Source organism: Pseudopodoces humilis, chromosome 7, assembly GCF_049639895.1.
Source record: "Pseudopodoces humilis isolate 2021_Gansu_Grassland_sample_001 chromosome 7, ASM4963989v1, whole genome shotgun sequence".
Lineage (NCBI taxonomy): Eukaryota > Metazoa > Chordata > Aves > Passeriformes > Paridae > Pseudopodoces > Pseudopodoces humilis.
Genome location: NC_142206.1, coordinates 24,415,234 through 24,432,506, shown reverse-complemented (window position 1 = coordinate 24,432,506; position 17,273 = coordinate 24,415,234). Strand labels below are relative to the sequence as shown.

The following is a 17,273-nucleotide window of genomic DNA, read 5'->3' as shown; positions in this document are numbered from 1 at the left end:
CAACACAATGTGCAGCGCGGAAGCACAAACACACACAACCTCCCGCACAGCAGGGCAGTTTCAACTCCCATGGATGTAGCCTGTATTCTTTCCCTCCTCTGGACTTCCTAGATTGTCAGTGTTGCACATGAATGCACTCCAGCAGGCATTTCTGCCCATTCCAGTCAGACAAGATAAATCCTGTGTTCTCAAAAGCAAACAACAGGAACCACCTCAAGGCTCATTAGCTTCTCAGACTCAAACAGCTGAAGTGTACAATGCTACAGCTGAATCTTGACAATGCCGTGACGCTCTTTTCTAAACTGACCTCTAAGTGCTGGGAATGCTAAAGAGATTCAAGGAAAGACTGCCTCATTCACAGCCTTTTTTTCATAAGGCTTTGAAACCTGCTACACTTCTTTTGCTCTCTCTGTTTGAGCTAGTTCATTCTGGACCAGTATTTCTGCATTCAAGCTGTCATTATACCAGACTGAGTATGTACTGTCAAAAACTTAAGTAGTGGCAATATCCACTCATAGAGCAAAGAATCTCTACTGCTTATTTTTCACCCACAATCAGACCAAGGCTGTAGGACAGCCCAGACATTTACCAAGCTCACAACTTCCTTGGTATGCTGAAGCTCACAATTCAGAAACACAACTATCAGCCTCTTGCTGAGAAGAGCTGGCTTACAGAGAAGTACTATGGAAAGAAGCAATGGACTGTAGCATCACCCTTGTGTTTAGAACAACATGTGCATCACTGGGCAGACTGAAACAGCCAAGGGGGACATCAAGAGATTTAGCTTTATTTTTAGAGTTTATTACTGAGAAACAACTGTCCCATGACCAGCAATTAAAAAGATGAAAATCAGTCACCAGCCAGGTCAGCACCGCAGACTTGCCCTTTTCTCTGTGAACTCCCCTGTTCTTCAGTTACCCTCCAAAGGCCATTTGCTTTACATGGTGTTTTTTGATGCATCAATCCCCACATGTTCCTCCCACAGCTGTTACTGGGACCCTGAATGACACATGTACTTTACTATCACTGGCACTTTTGGGCACTGAATGTCACTTATTGGAAGAAGGTCAGCTGACCCAACTAGGCAATGCCAAATGGGGAGAAAATTACATATTTAAAGCTGCCAGTGGTAAGGGAACAAAGAAGTGATGTCAGATCTAACAAAAACAGCAGAAAGGGTCAGGTCTCTCTAACCCAACACCCAGGAGACTCACCCAGGCCGCTCAGTACTCCTGCTGCTGGAATGCACAGTGAAGACATTCTCATTCAGCTGGTCCCAGTGGTATTCAACTCCAGAGTTTAAGGCCCTTAAAATGCCAAAGAAGGAAAAAATATTAGCAAGACAGGACACTGTTTAAGCCAGCACACATTACACCCCCACAACATGAAGAACAGTGTTGATTACTGCCCTACAGAAACTGCAGATCTAGCTCACTTCAAATTTTCATTAAAAGGGCTCATCACCATAAACCACCTTGCAAACACAGAGTGCTGTATTACCAGATTACTCTGGAATATTCCATTCATTTCAATTCAGTATTAGCACCAAGACACGGAAACAGGAGCAGAGAGATTTTCAGGAAATGAAAACATACAACTGTGTATATAAAATCAGGTTTACCCTATTTCCAAGTGACTAAACAAAGAATTGGAATGGAAAGGCCAGTTCTCCCTGTGGAGAATTCCTGCACTAGGTAATGGTCAGTAAGACGCTGCTCTTACTCAACATTTAATTTCTTTGCAAATTATTCTCATTCTACCTATAAGTAATCTTTATACATCCCTCTCACTGACAGCCACTGTGGAGCAAGGACAGATGTAGAACATAGTTTAACAAGTTTCCACAGAAGAGCGTGTATTGCATCAACAGCATGTGTGTCTGAAAAGTCCCAACTTGAATTTTACATCTAATTCTGCTAAGTATAATGGAACAGACAATGCTCTGGAAACCTCTCACAGAGCATTTCCCCAAAAGATACACCAAGTCAGGGCTCACTACTCACAGGAACAGACAAAGTTGTCGGCTACTGCTGAAGACAACAGGAAATCACAGAAATGAAACCACAATAATGCTGCAAGTACACATCCCACCAAGTAGAGGGTGAGAGCAAATCCAGCTTACTCTGTGCCATACAGAAATGTCACAGGATGGATATGCAGTCCAAGGCAGCACAGTGATCTCCCATCTACTGCTGTGTTCCACCTTCAGAAGAACTCCAGGCTGCATTACCTGGAAGTAATGGCCATGGAAGGCACTTCCTGGAGTGTTTTGCTACACCATACTGACAGCTTGTGTGATGGCCTGGGAGTTTTTAAATGGTGTTGTGTACCACCACATGGCTGCTGGACTGCACACACCTGATGGTGCTGTGTGGAGAGGAAGCATGCTGTGCAGTGGTCACAGCAAGGCAAGTGGGGGTGGGGGGGAAGGGAGTGGAAACCCAAACCAACAAATAAAGTCCTGTGTAGACAGAAGGGAACTGTGTCTGAAGAGCTCGACTTCCATCACCCTACAAACAGTCTCAGAACTAGAGGCAGTCCCATAATCTGAAGGAAGGATTCAAGGCAAGTATTTGGTAGCTGGTTATGGCTCAGGCACAAACAAGATGTTTTATGTACATATAGAAACCTGTAAAGAGATGCCTCAGCAGAATTGGCAAGAGCCCCAGCTTAGAGGATGCTGCAGGTCAGACATGCTGCAGTGGGAAAGCAGTGTGTGCTGAAGGCCTGGGGCTAGGCTTCCAGGGTGACAGCACCCCAGATTGAGAGCCAGGGTGAGAGATGAACAAAATTAGGTCAACAAAATCACACATAGAGGCTACAAGAAGTAACCAGACATTGCTTTTTCATTTTTTGTGCTGAGCTGGTCCTGTGCTGCATTATACCCCATGAAAGCAGCTGCCAGTGAGATGCTGATTTACAAAGGTTTCTGAGTTTACTGACAGATGGCAACTTGTCACTAAAACTGTGCCAGTCCCTCTGGCTGCTCCATCCCCTGCCTAATATACTGGCTGAGGCTTAGCTGTCACACTTTGCTGTCTGCAAAGCAGCACAGTCCCTAGGCAAGAGAGACTTCCTCACCTCGTAGTCAAAATTTCCATAAAAAGTCTAGTGTGCTTGGTATCTACAGCTAGTACACAACAGAGCTAAGATGACCAGTGCTCTCCTCCCTCTTCTTCCACACATCTTCATGCTTCCCAAAGAACAGGCATGGTCCCCCACAGCCATGTACATGATTGGTATTCCTTGCCAATATGCACATTACTTGTCTTTGCCAGCTCGACAGCTCCTGAGATAAAAAAACAGAAGACCACAAAGCATCCCCCAGGCCAGGATGGGAGCTGACAATATCGTGTTTCTTCTCTTTCCCCCAAACACTGTGTTCCTGTACTACACAGAAAGTCCAGCTCGTACACACACACTTCTTTGAGTGGATCAATTTCACTTCTACAAAAGCATCATGGTACCAAGCTGACACGCAGGACACTAGATGAAAAGCTATTGACCATGCTCCTACCTATTCTGCAGAGTCTCACTACTGTACAGTTGGGTTGTTGGACAGCCAAGTCCACTTTAACTCCACGCTGTAAGTTTGCACACAGTGAAATCAACAGGCATTCAATTAAATGCATAACTTTGCATATTGGTTTTAAGCACTGCCATTTCTCAACTGAGTTTCGCTGCCAGAGAATCAAGGGCTTTGCCTTCCTTCTCTAGAAGGAAAACCTGTAGCAGATGGTGCCACTGCCCCGGCTGCTGATTCTGGGAACAGGGATAAACAGCCTTAAGCCAAGGTCACTACACTTGGCCACGATGGGAGTCAGCACCACTTTAACCTGACTTTTTAGTTTGGTCTAAGTGTGTCTCCCTGATGGGCAAAAGAAGTGGCTTAGAAAAAACAGCCGGCACTCCCTGCAGCAGCAAGCTTCTTTACCACTACCTTTCAGCAGTCTCTTCCTTTGGCCAGGTACACAACACTTGTGCTTTCCCAACTCTACCTCCCGCAAAAGCCGTAAGGCCCTCAGCACCATCTCTGTCCTCTTCTGTATGCATCTGTGCATCTCCGAGCTGGAATCCACATTGGTCTCTTCACAGCCCTAAGATCAGCATCAAGATTGCTCCTGATTAGGTTTTCCAGCCTTTATATGATTGATTGAACCTACAGAAGAAATGTTTCAGACTGCATCAAGATACAGTGAGGAGAGCATACACCTGAACTTAACAGAGGACACTGGTTGGGCACTATCTTTTATATGAAGATCATAATTTCTCTTCTTAATGAATCAAAATCTCATCAAAGAAATACTGCTATTGTGTGGGCTAAATGCCAGTTTTAACGCCATACTTGCATTAGAAACTTCATCACATAATCACACCTTAAACCAGCTTCAGTACACAACAAGATGTGTGTGACAACCACAATTACCTTGGTTTAAATCAGATTTTCAATTAAGCTTAAGACCTGCTCTGGTTTAGCCACACCTATTTAAAATAGTGCAATCTCCCTTTTCAGAAAGCCTAAAGGTTCTTTAGCTCCCATTGCAAAATACTGCTTGAATTTTGTAAATGAGCAGCCTTTCACAGTACGTTTCCCAGGAGATTTGCAAATCAAGGCCTGACGATTCATTCCAAAGAAGCAGAGCTTACACTGGAGAAATGAATATTTTTCAGGTAATGTAAGCATTTAACTTTTGCTTCATCAAACTCTAGACATAGAAATGCTAGAAGCACTTTATATTTTTCAAGGCATAAGGCAGAAGCTCTGCGTAGCATGGAGCCACTTGGACGTGGATGCAGTAAAAAGGACATTTGTTGCCCAGGGCTTTAGGGTGAAAAATTGCAATTCTCCGCACTGTGTCAGTCATGGACAGTGAAGTCCACTTAGTCAAGTTCTTACTTTCTTCCCTTTTATGGCTGTCACTAAGCTCTCTAAGCCCTCCCTGGAAATTTCCATTAGCTTTGTTATATGCAGAGCTGCTCACAGCCTGGATTTCCCAGCAGGGATCTGTTCTAAGATGGACTTTTCCTTCACGCTTGTGTCCAGCTCACATTATTAACGAGCTTGGAGAGGATGAAGGGCACAGACTTGCAGGCTTTGCTCAAAGTCAAATAAGGATTCAGAGTGGAGTCTGTTAAGTACCAAGAGCAAACAACTTAGCAAGCCTCTCCCTCTACATGGAGATATTACCTACACAGCTCAGTTATGTCTCCAGGAAGAAACTACGACCAAGTACTAGGAATTAATGACAACATTATTAACAAATGACAAGAGAGCTGAAATACAATTTACTACATTTGCTTAACCAGTATTTGAAGGGTAAATTGACATAGCACAGATCAGCACAGACAGACATCTGGGTAACCCTCCCAGCTGGCATATCCAAAACTGGAAATTGAAGAGGAGGAGGGATTAGGATGAAAATTTCCCCAGCTCTACCATAACAATACAGCTCAGGAGCACGACAGCAAGACAAAACAAACCATAATTTGCAAGTAGTGTATATGTGTCCAGGAAGACATAAATAGCACTTACTACCTTTTCACTTGTATTAGGGGATGATCTAAGTGAAAACTGAAGAAGGCAGCAGCAATGAGCAAATGCACTGCTCTCCTCCTTCAAATCCTGACACATGGAAAGGCCCAACAGCAGCCCACTTGTTTGCTATAGTACCAAATTAAATTTTGATTACAACCCTGCTGCCTGCAATCCCATCTAAATATATCAGCACAACCTCATTAGCACAATGAAGACTGTGGCAAGCCCAGCACAGAAAGGAAGCTGCACAGTGATGCCATGCAATGCGCCTGATTTTCATGCTGCCAAGTTTGTTTTCTCCACAAAAGAAAATACTCCTTAAAGCTGATTTCTCAAATATACCGTCCATTCAAGATCACTAAATGCAAGCATACAAAACCAGATTAATTTACAAAGGATTTGAATTTCCCAAGACATGCTTTCTTCCCTTTGTGTAAACTTGTCACTCCTAAGCCATTCAAACTGTATCAAGGAAACCTTGATACAGCTTCTCTTGAAGCTACAAGAGAGCAAGGTGACAGTATGCTAAGGAACAGGAATCTATTGTCCTGGTTTGGGAAAGAAGAAGCAGCACACAGTATCTCGTGCAGTGCAATGCAATACTGGCTAGATTCCAGATGCATCCTTGTCAGCAGCTCATTATCTCTTCTGCCAGCACGGTGATGATCAGCACAGCAAGCCCATCCCTAGCTCCCATGATTAGCTAGGCAACGGTATTGTTAGTACAAGGCGAAGTTTGGCACTCCCAGCAGCTGCCTGGATAGGAAAACAATAATTTCTAACGCCCTACTTCATAAATATTTAGCTTTCTGTGCAGGCGATGAACCACGTGCAGAGACAAATCCAAGTGAAAACTGGCTGCGGTGCAAACTGTATGGAACCAGCAAACAGGATTTCTGGAGTAATTCTGCAGGGCAGTAACTCCCTTTGACCAAGAAGAGGTGGCAGCTTCATTAGTTTCTCCCCTAGCAAGGGGAAGGGCACGAGATTGAATACAGGAATTCAGGGAACACAAGATCTGCAGATTATGATTGACAACCACAGATATTTATATGATGCATGACATCATCCTGTTCATCACATTGAGATAAATTATGCATCTAAGAGCAGCCTCATTTTTATTCCTCACATTGATATAACCCACTAATTTTTCAAAATCCTGAAAGTTTTGCCTGTGTGAAAACCAGCAACTATATAGAAACATACCCTGACACCAATTTGAATTGTCCAAGGTGCTGCAGAAGCAGGACAGCAAGCAGCTTGGTGCAGCTGGTAGCTGTGTGCCTGCCCTGGGGAGGGTGCCAACTCAGCTTGGAACACCTTGTGAGACGACTGGTCCTGTTCATTTGATTGTGCAGTCCTGCCAGCTAGATTAAATGTTGGGATTTTTGAAAATGCTGTATTCAAACTCACACAATTTATGAGGTCAGCCTTATAAAGCTGGTGGCACCAGTAGCTAATTTAGTAGCTCTTCTGTCTCAGCAATTTAAGCACATACAAAGTTTGTTTTGCCTACCAGTGGATACCTAAGGCTGGATCCAGTTCATGATCTTGTGGCCAGTGGATATTTAGAAGGCACACCTCTAACAGCCATCTTCCCTGAGCAAAATTTTGGTATCTCAGCTAAGGAAGAGAGTAATTAGTCAGCTATACTGGTAGATACTTCAGAGAGAAAGAAGAGGGAGTGAAGGAAAACAGAGATTAATACAATAAGAACCAAAACAGAATAGTTTCTTCTGATCCACAGGACCACTATAGCTAAAAACTAAGCGACTTCCAGGAGTCAGCATTTGCAACCTACCTACAGATTGCATGTAGAAGATAAGCAGATAAAATAATTTGAAATGGATGACACACCACCAGAAAGCATTAAGAGGAATTTGTCTTATACTCCATGGGAGAAGTCTTCAGTTAAGAATCAGTCTTCCGACACGTTCAACAGGAGTAACAAATGGAAATTAAACACCAAGACAATGACAGAGCAGAAAGAAAACAATTTAGTATGAAAGTGTGGATATTTGATTATTTTGGGACTCAAGTACAAATACTGAGGTTGAGAGTGCTGCCCTTAAGGAATGCAAGGCTGCACAGAAAAACCTATGTTGAGAATAAGGACAAGAAAAGTCCCTCTCAGACAGCCTTCATTCTTCTCCCAAAACACCAGAACAGTTTTTAAAAATACCTCAGGAATTTTTACAGTACTGTAATGTAAACACACTGTGTTTACATACAGCATGACATAGGAAGCTGTAACTTGCATCATGTTCATGAGTTAAAGAGTACAGCACCCAGGCCAAATAGCTTGGAATAGACAAGGCAGAAATAGATCAAATAAGAATTTCCTGAATTTGCACTGATTTTCTTCTCACTAAATCTTGCCAGTATGCCATGGTATCCTTTGCTATCTGGCTCCAACCACACCAAGCATCAGGTAGGGACACCTCTGGAAGGTAAGTAACAGATTCCAGAACACACAGCTTAAAGGCCTTCAAACAAGCACAATTCAGCTTGATATCATTATACAGGCAGCTCTAAAGATGGATGACTTGCTTAAGTCCTCTAAAAACCTAAAGGCTTGTTAATTGCTTAAAGTGATTACAGGCAGACTATACTCCAAATAAGCTTTGAACCCTCAGAATATCTTAGGCTGTTTATGATCTATCAGCTCTTCCAGCGGCTTAGACAATTTAGGATGTTAGGAATCTTTGGGGGAGTGCAAATTGCTTACGCCTTCTAAGGCCTTAAAACATCTTAAACTGCTACAACTGTTCAGAGCCAAAGTCACTCTTTAGTCATATTTGAACATTCATAACTGTTTTAGCAGAAACTAACATTGATGAAATAGGCTTGTTTTGTAGATATTACACTGGCAAACTAAACCAGGAAAATGCATCTAGAACAGGAGACAGCAATGTAAAAATAAATGTTTAAAATTAGCAAGCATAGCAAATGCTTATTTTTAATAGAACATTGGAATGTGCACACACAAAGCTGCCAAGCTCCAGAACAAAGATCTTGGTTTGGTCAAATCTCAGTGAGATCCAAAGGGCAAGCAGGGTTTATATTTTTAATCTTTAGGAGCTTTGAAATTATCCAACTAAAAAGTATTATGTTTTGCATACAAGGGAAACCACCTCCAAAAAAAAAGGTAAAAAAAGGAAAAAAAGTCATCAAGAGCCCCAAATTGCAATTATTATTACAATTACTCACAATTTGTAGACAAGAAGTTAAGACCATTTGCAGAAGGACTTAAAATAGGGGAAAAAATGAAAAAAAAAATTGGTTTTATTTGCTAGCTGGATTCATTAGTAGAGTCCTCCTGGAAAAAACATGCATAAGGGACACCAAATATAACTCCATAAATAATATGGATTAAAAATTGGAAAATTAAAGAAAATCTTATTGGAAAGCCAAGGAAGTAAACAAGTGAACAAGGAAGGTCTAGTATAGATCCGTGGAGAAAAGAAAGGTTATAAGACAGCCGGAGAACTCATGCTGCAAGAGAGGGAAAAGACATTCTAAAAATAAACATGAGGAAAATGGTATTAGAATGAAAAAAGGTCTATTCGTTTGTGAGGCTAACAACAAAAATCAATGATGTTTCAAAGTGGACAAGATATTGAACTTTCTTCTCTGAAGTTTCCAATTATAAAATATCCAAGGGTACTTGTGTAATTAGGGAGTAAGAAATATGCCAGACATAGCAGCTAGTTGCACTCATTTAGAAGCTTTTTTTAAAAAGTTAACTTTTTTGAGTCATTCGCACCTGTTTAATATGTTACAAAGAAAAAGAAGAAATGACAAAAGGGCAAAAAAGTCAACTTAGCAGCATTCTTCAAAAAGAAAGCCATACTTAAAACTATTATTGTCTTCTAAGTGTAACTTTTATCCTTAAAGAGAGTAATATAACAAATAGAAAAAAGAAGATATATTGAAACAATGAGTGAGCCACATGCAGTAGGCAGTTAGTAAAATAATTGCTTGCATGAAATGTAACTGCTTTTGAAGACAGAATTAGAAAAAAAGTACAGGAAGAAAAGGTGGCAGGTGTGATCTGAATAGATGTAAGTGAAGCATTTGGTAACTGTTTTTACAGCACATGGCTGTGCTCTTACAAAGAGTGCTACTGAAACTGAGAACTAGTTAGGACCTGCAGATGGCCAGTGATGCAGTACACAAACTGGTAAATACCAGGCTACGACTTCTTAACACAAAGCTCTGTACCAAGTTCCCTTTCTCATGATGAAAAACAAATGTCACTAAGTAGTCCGTGCTACAGTGTATCTTAAATTCGGTAAGGGAAACGAACTTGCTAATAACTGAAGACTTAAAGCAGCTTTCAAAATTTATCTTTAGGAATCATAGATATATTAAGTGGAATTTTATGAGGGCAACTTTCACTTAATGCCATCAGTCATCCTGGATATCCCATTCACATAGACAAAAGGGAAAAAGAATAAAAAATGGTAGCAAAATTGAAATACTGTTTCAAGCCTCCACATCGGCTCTCTACTTGTGCAACTGCAATGACCGAGCCTCTTGGCACTGAAGCTACCTAGACTTCCCTGCAGAATTTGGAAACAATTAATTTAGTTTTTTTCTTAAATTCATGAATAACAAAATCCCAATGTATGCTTGCAGGATGCATCTACACTGTGAAATTTGCCATCTTTCCTCCTTTTCAGTCCTTTTATCAATCAAAAGCATCTTTTATCCTCATTTAGACAATTCAATGTATCATATGTTTAACAGGCAGCAGAAGTCCAGCACACGCATTCATTTCCTTGTTAAAGACGCCGTGCAGATGCTGCCTTTCAAAAGGCCATTTGCAGGGAGGACTCAGACATAAATAGTATCTCCAGCTAGCCCAGTTAACAGTTGTGAGAACATTCCCCATGCAGGGGTTGCTAACATCCCTTGGTTACACATGAAGGAAGACAGCTCCTCCTTCTGTCTCCTTGTTTACTCCATCCTCCAGAAGCTATTCTTAAGAGGCAAAGGATGTAGCTTATACTGCTGGGGGCATCATAGCTGGAGGCTGCAGAGCCTGAGGAATGGAGCCAGCCAGAGGCAAGACATGATGTGCCAGGCAGTTGCATAGATTACCATCTCTTTACCAATGCTGATAACTACATGTAGACACATTGTCCCCATCAGTAGATGGGAGGATATGCCATTCTCACAGAAGAAAAAAATAAAAAGATTGGCACAGACAGATAAATGCAGTGATCTCTTGCAAAGCATAGGAATTTATCATAAAGATAATTTTCCTGGAATAATTCCATGTTAGAGGCAGATCTCACCCCAAAGAATTAAAATATGCAAAATGAATAGCACTGAATCAGTTTGAGACTCTCCACACCTACTTCCCAATGAGAGAAATCTAAGGAATGCTGCCTCTGAACCAGATGCATCTTCAGGGGTATATGAATTCCATTACCAGAGGATATGACTGCTGAAGAAATCCTTCCTCCTCTTCTGGATGCCTGCATTAAAAAGCTAGCCTTAGACAAGGTGCTTCTACAGCCTGAAGCTTTCTCAGAACAGTGAGGTTTCTGGAACAGTATTTGCAAAAGCATGTGAACAGTGAGCCCCTACAGAAGCTGCTTCTGAGCACAGGCGAGAGGACACTCAAGCTGAAACAACAAACAATTGATATTTGCATCCCCTGCCTTTCTCCCAAGGTGGTCCTCCAGAAGCAAAGACAGCAAAGGACAGTCTGCTCCTCACCACTTTTGGCCTCACTTATGTTTTGCAAGACAGTTCATGTTTGAGATGCCCCACCAGGGATGTTTCTGAAGGGGAAAGCTCTCGTTGGGATGTGACAGGATAGGAAAGGTTATAAGCATTAAGAATCAAATTCCTTTTTAATTCAGTACAAGTGCTTCTACCATATAAGACATACACTGAGGATTTCATTCCATGATGCAAACCTCAAGATCATTTAAATCACACTGCTCTGTATCACTTCCCGTGACAGATCTCCAGGCCATGGCTGAGTAACACATAGTAGTTCACTTCTCTTCCTAAATGGAGCACACTACCTCATGTGGTATGCCTAAATGGATTCCTGCTTATATCTGACATGGCTCTTCCACTGAATATCACTGTTACCAATTTAGTGTCTAGACTTAGCTCTGTGGTGCCCACTCTTGAAAACATGGCAGCCTCAGAGCCTTTCAATACCACACTTTTGCACTGAACACAAATTCATCTTAAATACAAAAAGCACAGATTACCATGTGTTAATGCGAAGCCATGTGCAAGCAGACAGCAGACTCATGATCTAAAATGCATGCAAGTCTACCAGTTTGCAACCTTGATGAGAGTGAATTACAAGACCCTTGGAAAAGAAAAAGGCTGTCACAACCTCATAGACTGCAACCTGTTTCCAAGCCACATCTGAGCCAGCACTCTCTTATCAATAGGATCTGCCTGTGAACCACAGACCTGAGTCCTCTTGCTCCAGCTCCAAGATCACACTTGTGAAAAGTAAATAGTTTCTCCTGCTGGACACTTGCAGAGGAAGTTATTGCTAAAAGCTGGGCTCCTGTCGCACAGGAATCCAATCCCCTGGGTTCTTTCACACAGACCACTCCACAAAGACAGATTCAGAGGGTAAAGCACGCAAAGTTTTTACCAGGTCAGACAGACCTGCTCTCACCTCCCTAGAGCACAACAGCGTTGAGAGCCAACTTGTCAACACCTGTTAAAATGGGAACCTTGGGTTTAAAATACCAGAACCTGCCTCATGGCTCAGCAGTTCAGTCTCACTCTCAGTCACGAGTATTCAAGTCATACACTTGTCTTTGCAAGCCGAACTGCATTTCCAAACAGCTGAGTCTTTTGAATCCACCCAAACAATGTGCAGGCTATTGCAGAAATCACCTGGTTGCCACCTTCCTCTAATTTTCAGTCACAACCTAGTTATAGTCAATTTGTACCTCTTTGCTCTCTAACAAAACATATCTATATATATAATTTATGTATCTAGTTTCAAACTGCTAGCCCCATTATCCCAGTATTGAAGCAGCTCACCTGGATAACAGCTGAAATATTTTCATATATATGAAATACAGGTGTCAGAATAGTCAGGCATGGATTCATGGGACAAAGGGAAATCATGCTTAGCCAACCTGATTGCCTTCTAAAATGGGAATACCGGTTAGAAAGATGAGCAAAGAGCAGTGGATGTTGTCTACCTTGACTTCAGCGAGCCTTGTAACACCGTCTCCCATGATAGGCAAATGGGACCTGCAGGATGGATGTGAGGATTGAGTAGTGGATTGAAGAGGCTCAATGACAGGTCTCAGAGGGTCCTGATCAGCAGCACAGAGTCCAGCTGGAAGCCTTTAACTAGTGGTGTCCCCTAAGGGTTAATACTGAGCCCAGTACTGTTTAATTTATTCATCAATGACTTGGATGAATGGGCAGATGCCTCCTCAGCAAGTTCAATGGTGACACAAAGCTGGGATGGCCAATATCCCCTTGTGCTGGGCTGCCATTCAGAAGGATCTCGATAGGAACAAAAGAAGACAGGGCAGAGAAGAACTGACTGAAATTCAAAAAAGGCATGTGCAGGTTGTCAGCCTGGGAACCTGCTGGAATGCAGCTCTGTGGAGAAGCACATGGGGATCTTGGCGGATGAACTGTCCAAGAGGCAGCAGTTCCCTTGTGGCCAAGAAGGCAAATGGAATCCTGGGGTGTGAGCTTTAACAGCCCTTTGACAGGTCAAGGGAGGTGGCCCTGCCCCTCTACCCTGGTGAGGCTGAATCAGGCTGAATCAGGAGCACTGTGTCCAGTCCTGGACTTCTCAGAACAAGAAAGACATGGAGCTCCTGGAACAGATACAGTGGAGGGCTGCACTGATGACTAAGGGACTGAAGAGAGGGAGTCAAGAGCCAGGCTCTTGACAGTGCTGACCAACAGGCCAAGAAGCAATGGGCAGAAACCAGAACACAAAGTTCCATCAAAACAAGAGGAAGGACTTCTTTACTGTCCAGGTGACTGCACACTGGACCAGGTTGCTCAGTGAGATTTCACTGTCTCCATCCCTGGAGATATTACAAAGCCATCTGGTCCTATCTTGAATTATGTGCTCTAAGGGATGCAGCTTGACCAGAGGTTGGACTAGATGACTTCCAATGGTCCCTTTCAACCTTAACCATTCTGTGATATACTTTTAAATAGTTCTCACGTGTCAGATATTTATTGGAAGGCTATAAAACCCCCTCCTTATCTTTCCTTTTTCGCCCTGATAAAGACTCCACACTGCAAATTTTCTTAGATAAAATGTTCCACTGATTCCACTATCAAGTGCTCTAAGCTACTGTGCCAGTTAGAAGTCAAATTTTAAACTATTCTAGCTTATATATCTAGCTTCTTCTCCACCCATATTAATATTTTGCCATCTCTGCTGTAAAGCATCTTGTATCTCATCCTAGAACTAATTTTTTTCTTACAGACTCATGTATTGATGGCTTAATCACCTACAATCAACCAAAACCTCAGGTCTTTCTCCTCCTCCGTCATTTTATCTACTGAACTCAGTGTAATTAGTCACTAAGTGCACTTTGTACCGTTAAGTTCTCATTTCTATAGCTCCAGTCACTTTCACAGCAATCTGATTCCTTTGCAATACTTTGATTTTTCTCTGCATGACAAAGCTGATGTCACATCCTCAGCAAATTTATTCAGTGCACCCTTACCAGCCATTAGTGTAAATAGTATTAATCAACCAATTCCAGAACTGTTTTTTTAAAGAAGTTAAATGACCTCTTTTATGGCAGAGTCCAGATGTCAATAAGGTTGTGCTCTTTCCTTTAGCCAGGACTTCACCCTCTCTTTACCTGATCTTGTTCTAATTCTTTAGAAATTAATCAGATTTATTGTAGTTCCAATACAGGAACTGCCTTATTAAACCACAGATATATTAGACTTAGAGCAAATCTTTGGCTGACCCTTTAATTAGAAATAAAACCATAAAATTCTTAAGGACAGGTATACACAACCTACTGTACTCCACTTTAGCCGAATCACAGTGCATTTGATCCCACTTTCCATGGTTTTTATTTTACTTACCTTCAAAATATACCTTATAAAGCTGTGTACTGAGATTACAATTATGGACTGCAAACATAATATGACCTTGCCATTTCCATTTTTAACTAGTGTTTCTTTTGAACGCTGGGAGGACTGCTTGCATAGCATCCCATCATGAGTCCATGGAGCTTCAAGTTATGCTTTTTTTTTTCATTTTTTTGGTCAACTTGTACTTCCAGTCTACTCATTTGAATCTTCTATTTGAGGAACAGCTGCTATTTCAATCTGTTTATATGATTCCTGTAGTACTTGGTTTCAAATGCCTCCATTGCATATGGGAATTAAGACCCAGAGAATTATAATAATCTCTGTTGTTTGCTACTGAACCAGTTTTCTTTGCCAAATTACAACAGTTTGGGGGGGATGAGTTTCAGCAGTACAGTGTTTTCCTGCTGTTTGCTAGACTATCCTCCATATAGTAGTACTCTATCAATTGCTGAATCCTGCATTTAGTATTTCTCTTCCACTGTATTACTGTGTATGCAAGCCACACAAATATTTTTCATTTTTCTCCCTCACTTCTCAAGTTAAAGTCAATACACATACCAATCTCAAACCAAGTTTATTAAGCTAAGAACTACTGAGATGGCAACCATATGTCAGGATTTTTCCTTTCTCTAAGGATCTGTCAAATAGATCTGAACAGATGCCACAGCTGCAGGCCACTTCTACTCTGATAAAGCCTCACTCACCTTTGTGTTCTGATGTTAGTGCCTCAATACAAATTATACAGCTCAGTGAGTATCTCCACCTTCATGCTGAGGTTTACAAGTCATTCTTGAGTATTGTTGGTCTATAAAATGGTGCAGTTGAGAACAGAACACATCAGGTGTCCTGCTCCAGAAAGAACCCACCAGTCCATGTGATGTTTACAATTATCACCAGAAACATCAATCACTCCAATTCACCAGCAGGCAACCTGCTGAAGCATTTTTGACAACCCCCCTAATAAATCTCCCACCTATACAGTCACCTTGTTTCATGTTCACATAAGAAACACCTATTTTTGTTGGAATTGTCCGTAATTAAGACAGTGAGCTAAGAAGGTTTTACACCAATGTTGCAGAAAGGCTGACTCTATTTCCATAACATACCATGAAAGTGTTCATATTGACTCTTTAATTAGTGAGGTGCCAAGAAGAGACACGCCACTCAGCTTTGGAGTACTGCAAGCACTGGAGTTGAAATGTAATGTGGGGTGTGTGAAGCCATGACAGCCAGATCAAGTTTGACTCTGCAGCATTCAATCAAAGAATCCACCCTCAGGGAGACTTTGTTCCCCTGGGTTCTCATCCAAGTTCATCTCATGAACCATAATCAGCAGACTAAATCTTAACCATTTTTCTATACTGAAAATAACTTCGAATAATTCTCAAGTTCAAGAAAAGAGCCATTATTCTTGAATAATTCTTCTGCTTAGAAAATACAGCAACTGTTCTTAAAGAAAGCCACTTACCCTGAAAGAGAGTGATTATAGCTTATTCAATAACAGTATCTTGTAGAACTTCATGTTTAAATAAGGCCTTGATGAAAAATTATGATCAGAAGAACAAGAGGGCTGTTTGAAAAGCACTGCCATTCTGTATTACCAAAACTGGTCCAATCTGAATTCCAACCACAGACCACAGAAGGCTGTGCTGAATTAGTCACTGTTACAATTGTATATATTTATTCTGACTTAAGCTAGTGATTCTAAATTGATAATATGGCTCTTCTCAAGTACCACATGTCTGGTATCACGGCACAACAGATAGAGTCCAAATGCATGTAAGTATGACCACCAGCAGTGCTGAAAGTTTCTAGCTGCCAGCTTTTAAGTTCCAAGGAGCTTCAACATGTGAAGCACAACCCAAAAGAATACCAAGGTAGTTTAGTACCAGGAAATAACTGAAGTGTCCCTGCAGCATAAAAGAAATGTGAACACTTGGACAACACAATGGAGAGAAGGGTTTCAATGAAGTATGATGAAGATGCTCCCCAAGAACACTGAAAGCAGTATGTATCACTGTCATCATCTGTGTCAGACCACAACTAAATTAGCTTGTGTTGAATTGTAAGCTTACAAGGCAGCAGTTACACCTTTCACAGCTCTATACAAATTAAAGAGAACTGAAATGTAATTGTCACACCACTGGGCTGTAAGTGAGGACATCAAAATAATTCACTGGCTTGCTCATAATCATGACAAAAATCTTTGCAGTTTATAGAATCTCTCACTTGACTACTGTAAAAGGTATTTGATAATTCTAGGTCAGCAACTTTCAACCTGGTTGGTGGTCTTCAAGAGGTCCTTGAAAGCTGAGGAAAGCAAGCGTATTACTAACTCAAATTTCCTGTCACTGTAAACCTTTAGAAGTCTATAAATCCAGAGAGGCTGAAAGACACACCACCAATCATATAAGAAATAAAAGATCCAGAAAAACTAGAAAGACGTGGGAAATAACACGAGCTAATGAGATGCACTTCAAACACTCTCCGAAGTTTACCATCACCAAAACAAATACTGATTGTAAGAGACTCGGGCAAACACTGTGGCAGTCCAAAAGATCTCTCTTGGATCCCTCAAGCACAAGAAAAGCCATGTTATCCCCACTACGCTGAGAACAGAATGGTGAAAGCAGTCACATCTCCATGT

At 41.5% G+C, this 17,273-nt stretch overlaps 1 protein-coding gene across 2 annotated transcripts in view; it reads right to left on the bottom strand.

The window, feature by feature from the left end:
- The window catches only part of AMBRA1 (autophagy and beclin 1 regulator 1), a 130,776-nt gene that overhangs the window by 12,252 nt on the left and 101,251 nt on the right, over positions 1 to 17,273 (bottom strand). For both annotated transcript variants that reach the window (XM_088057496.1, XM_005522458.3), the window contains exon 16: positions 1,215 to 1,307. In XM_088057496.1, coding sequence (XP_087913622.1) covers positions 1,215 to 1,307 — 93 coding nt within the window. The remainder of the gene's footprint in view (positions 1 to 1,214; positions 1,308 to 17,273) is intronic.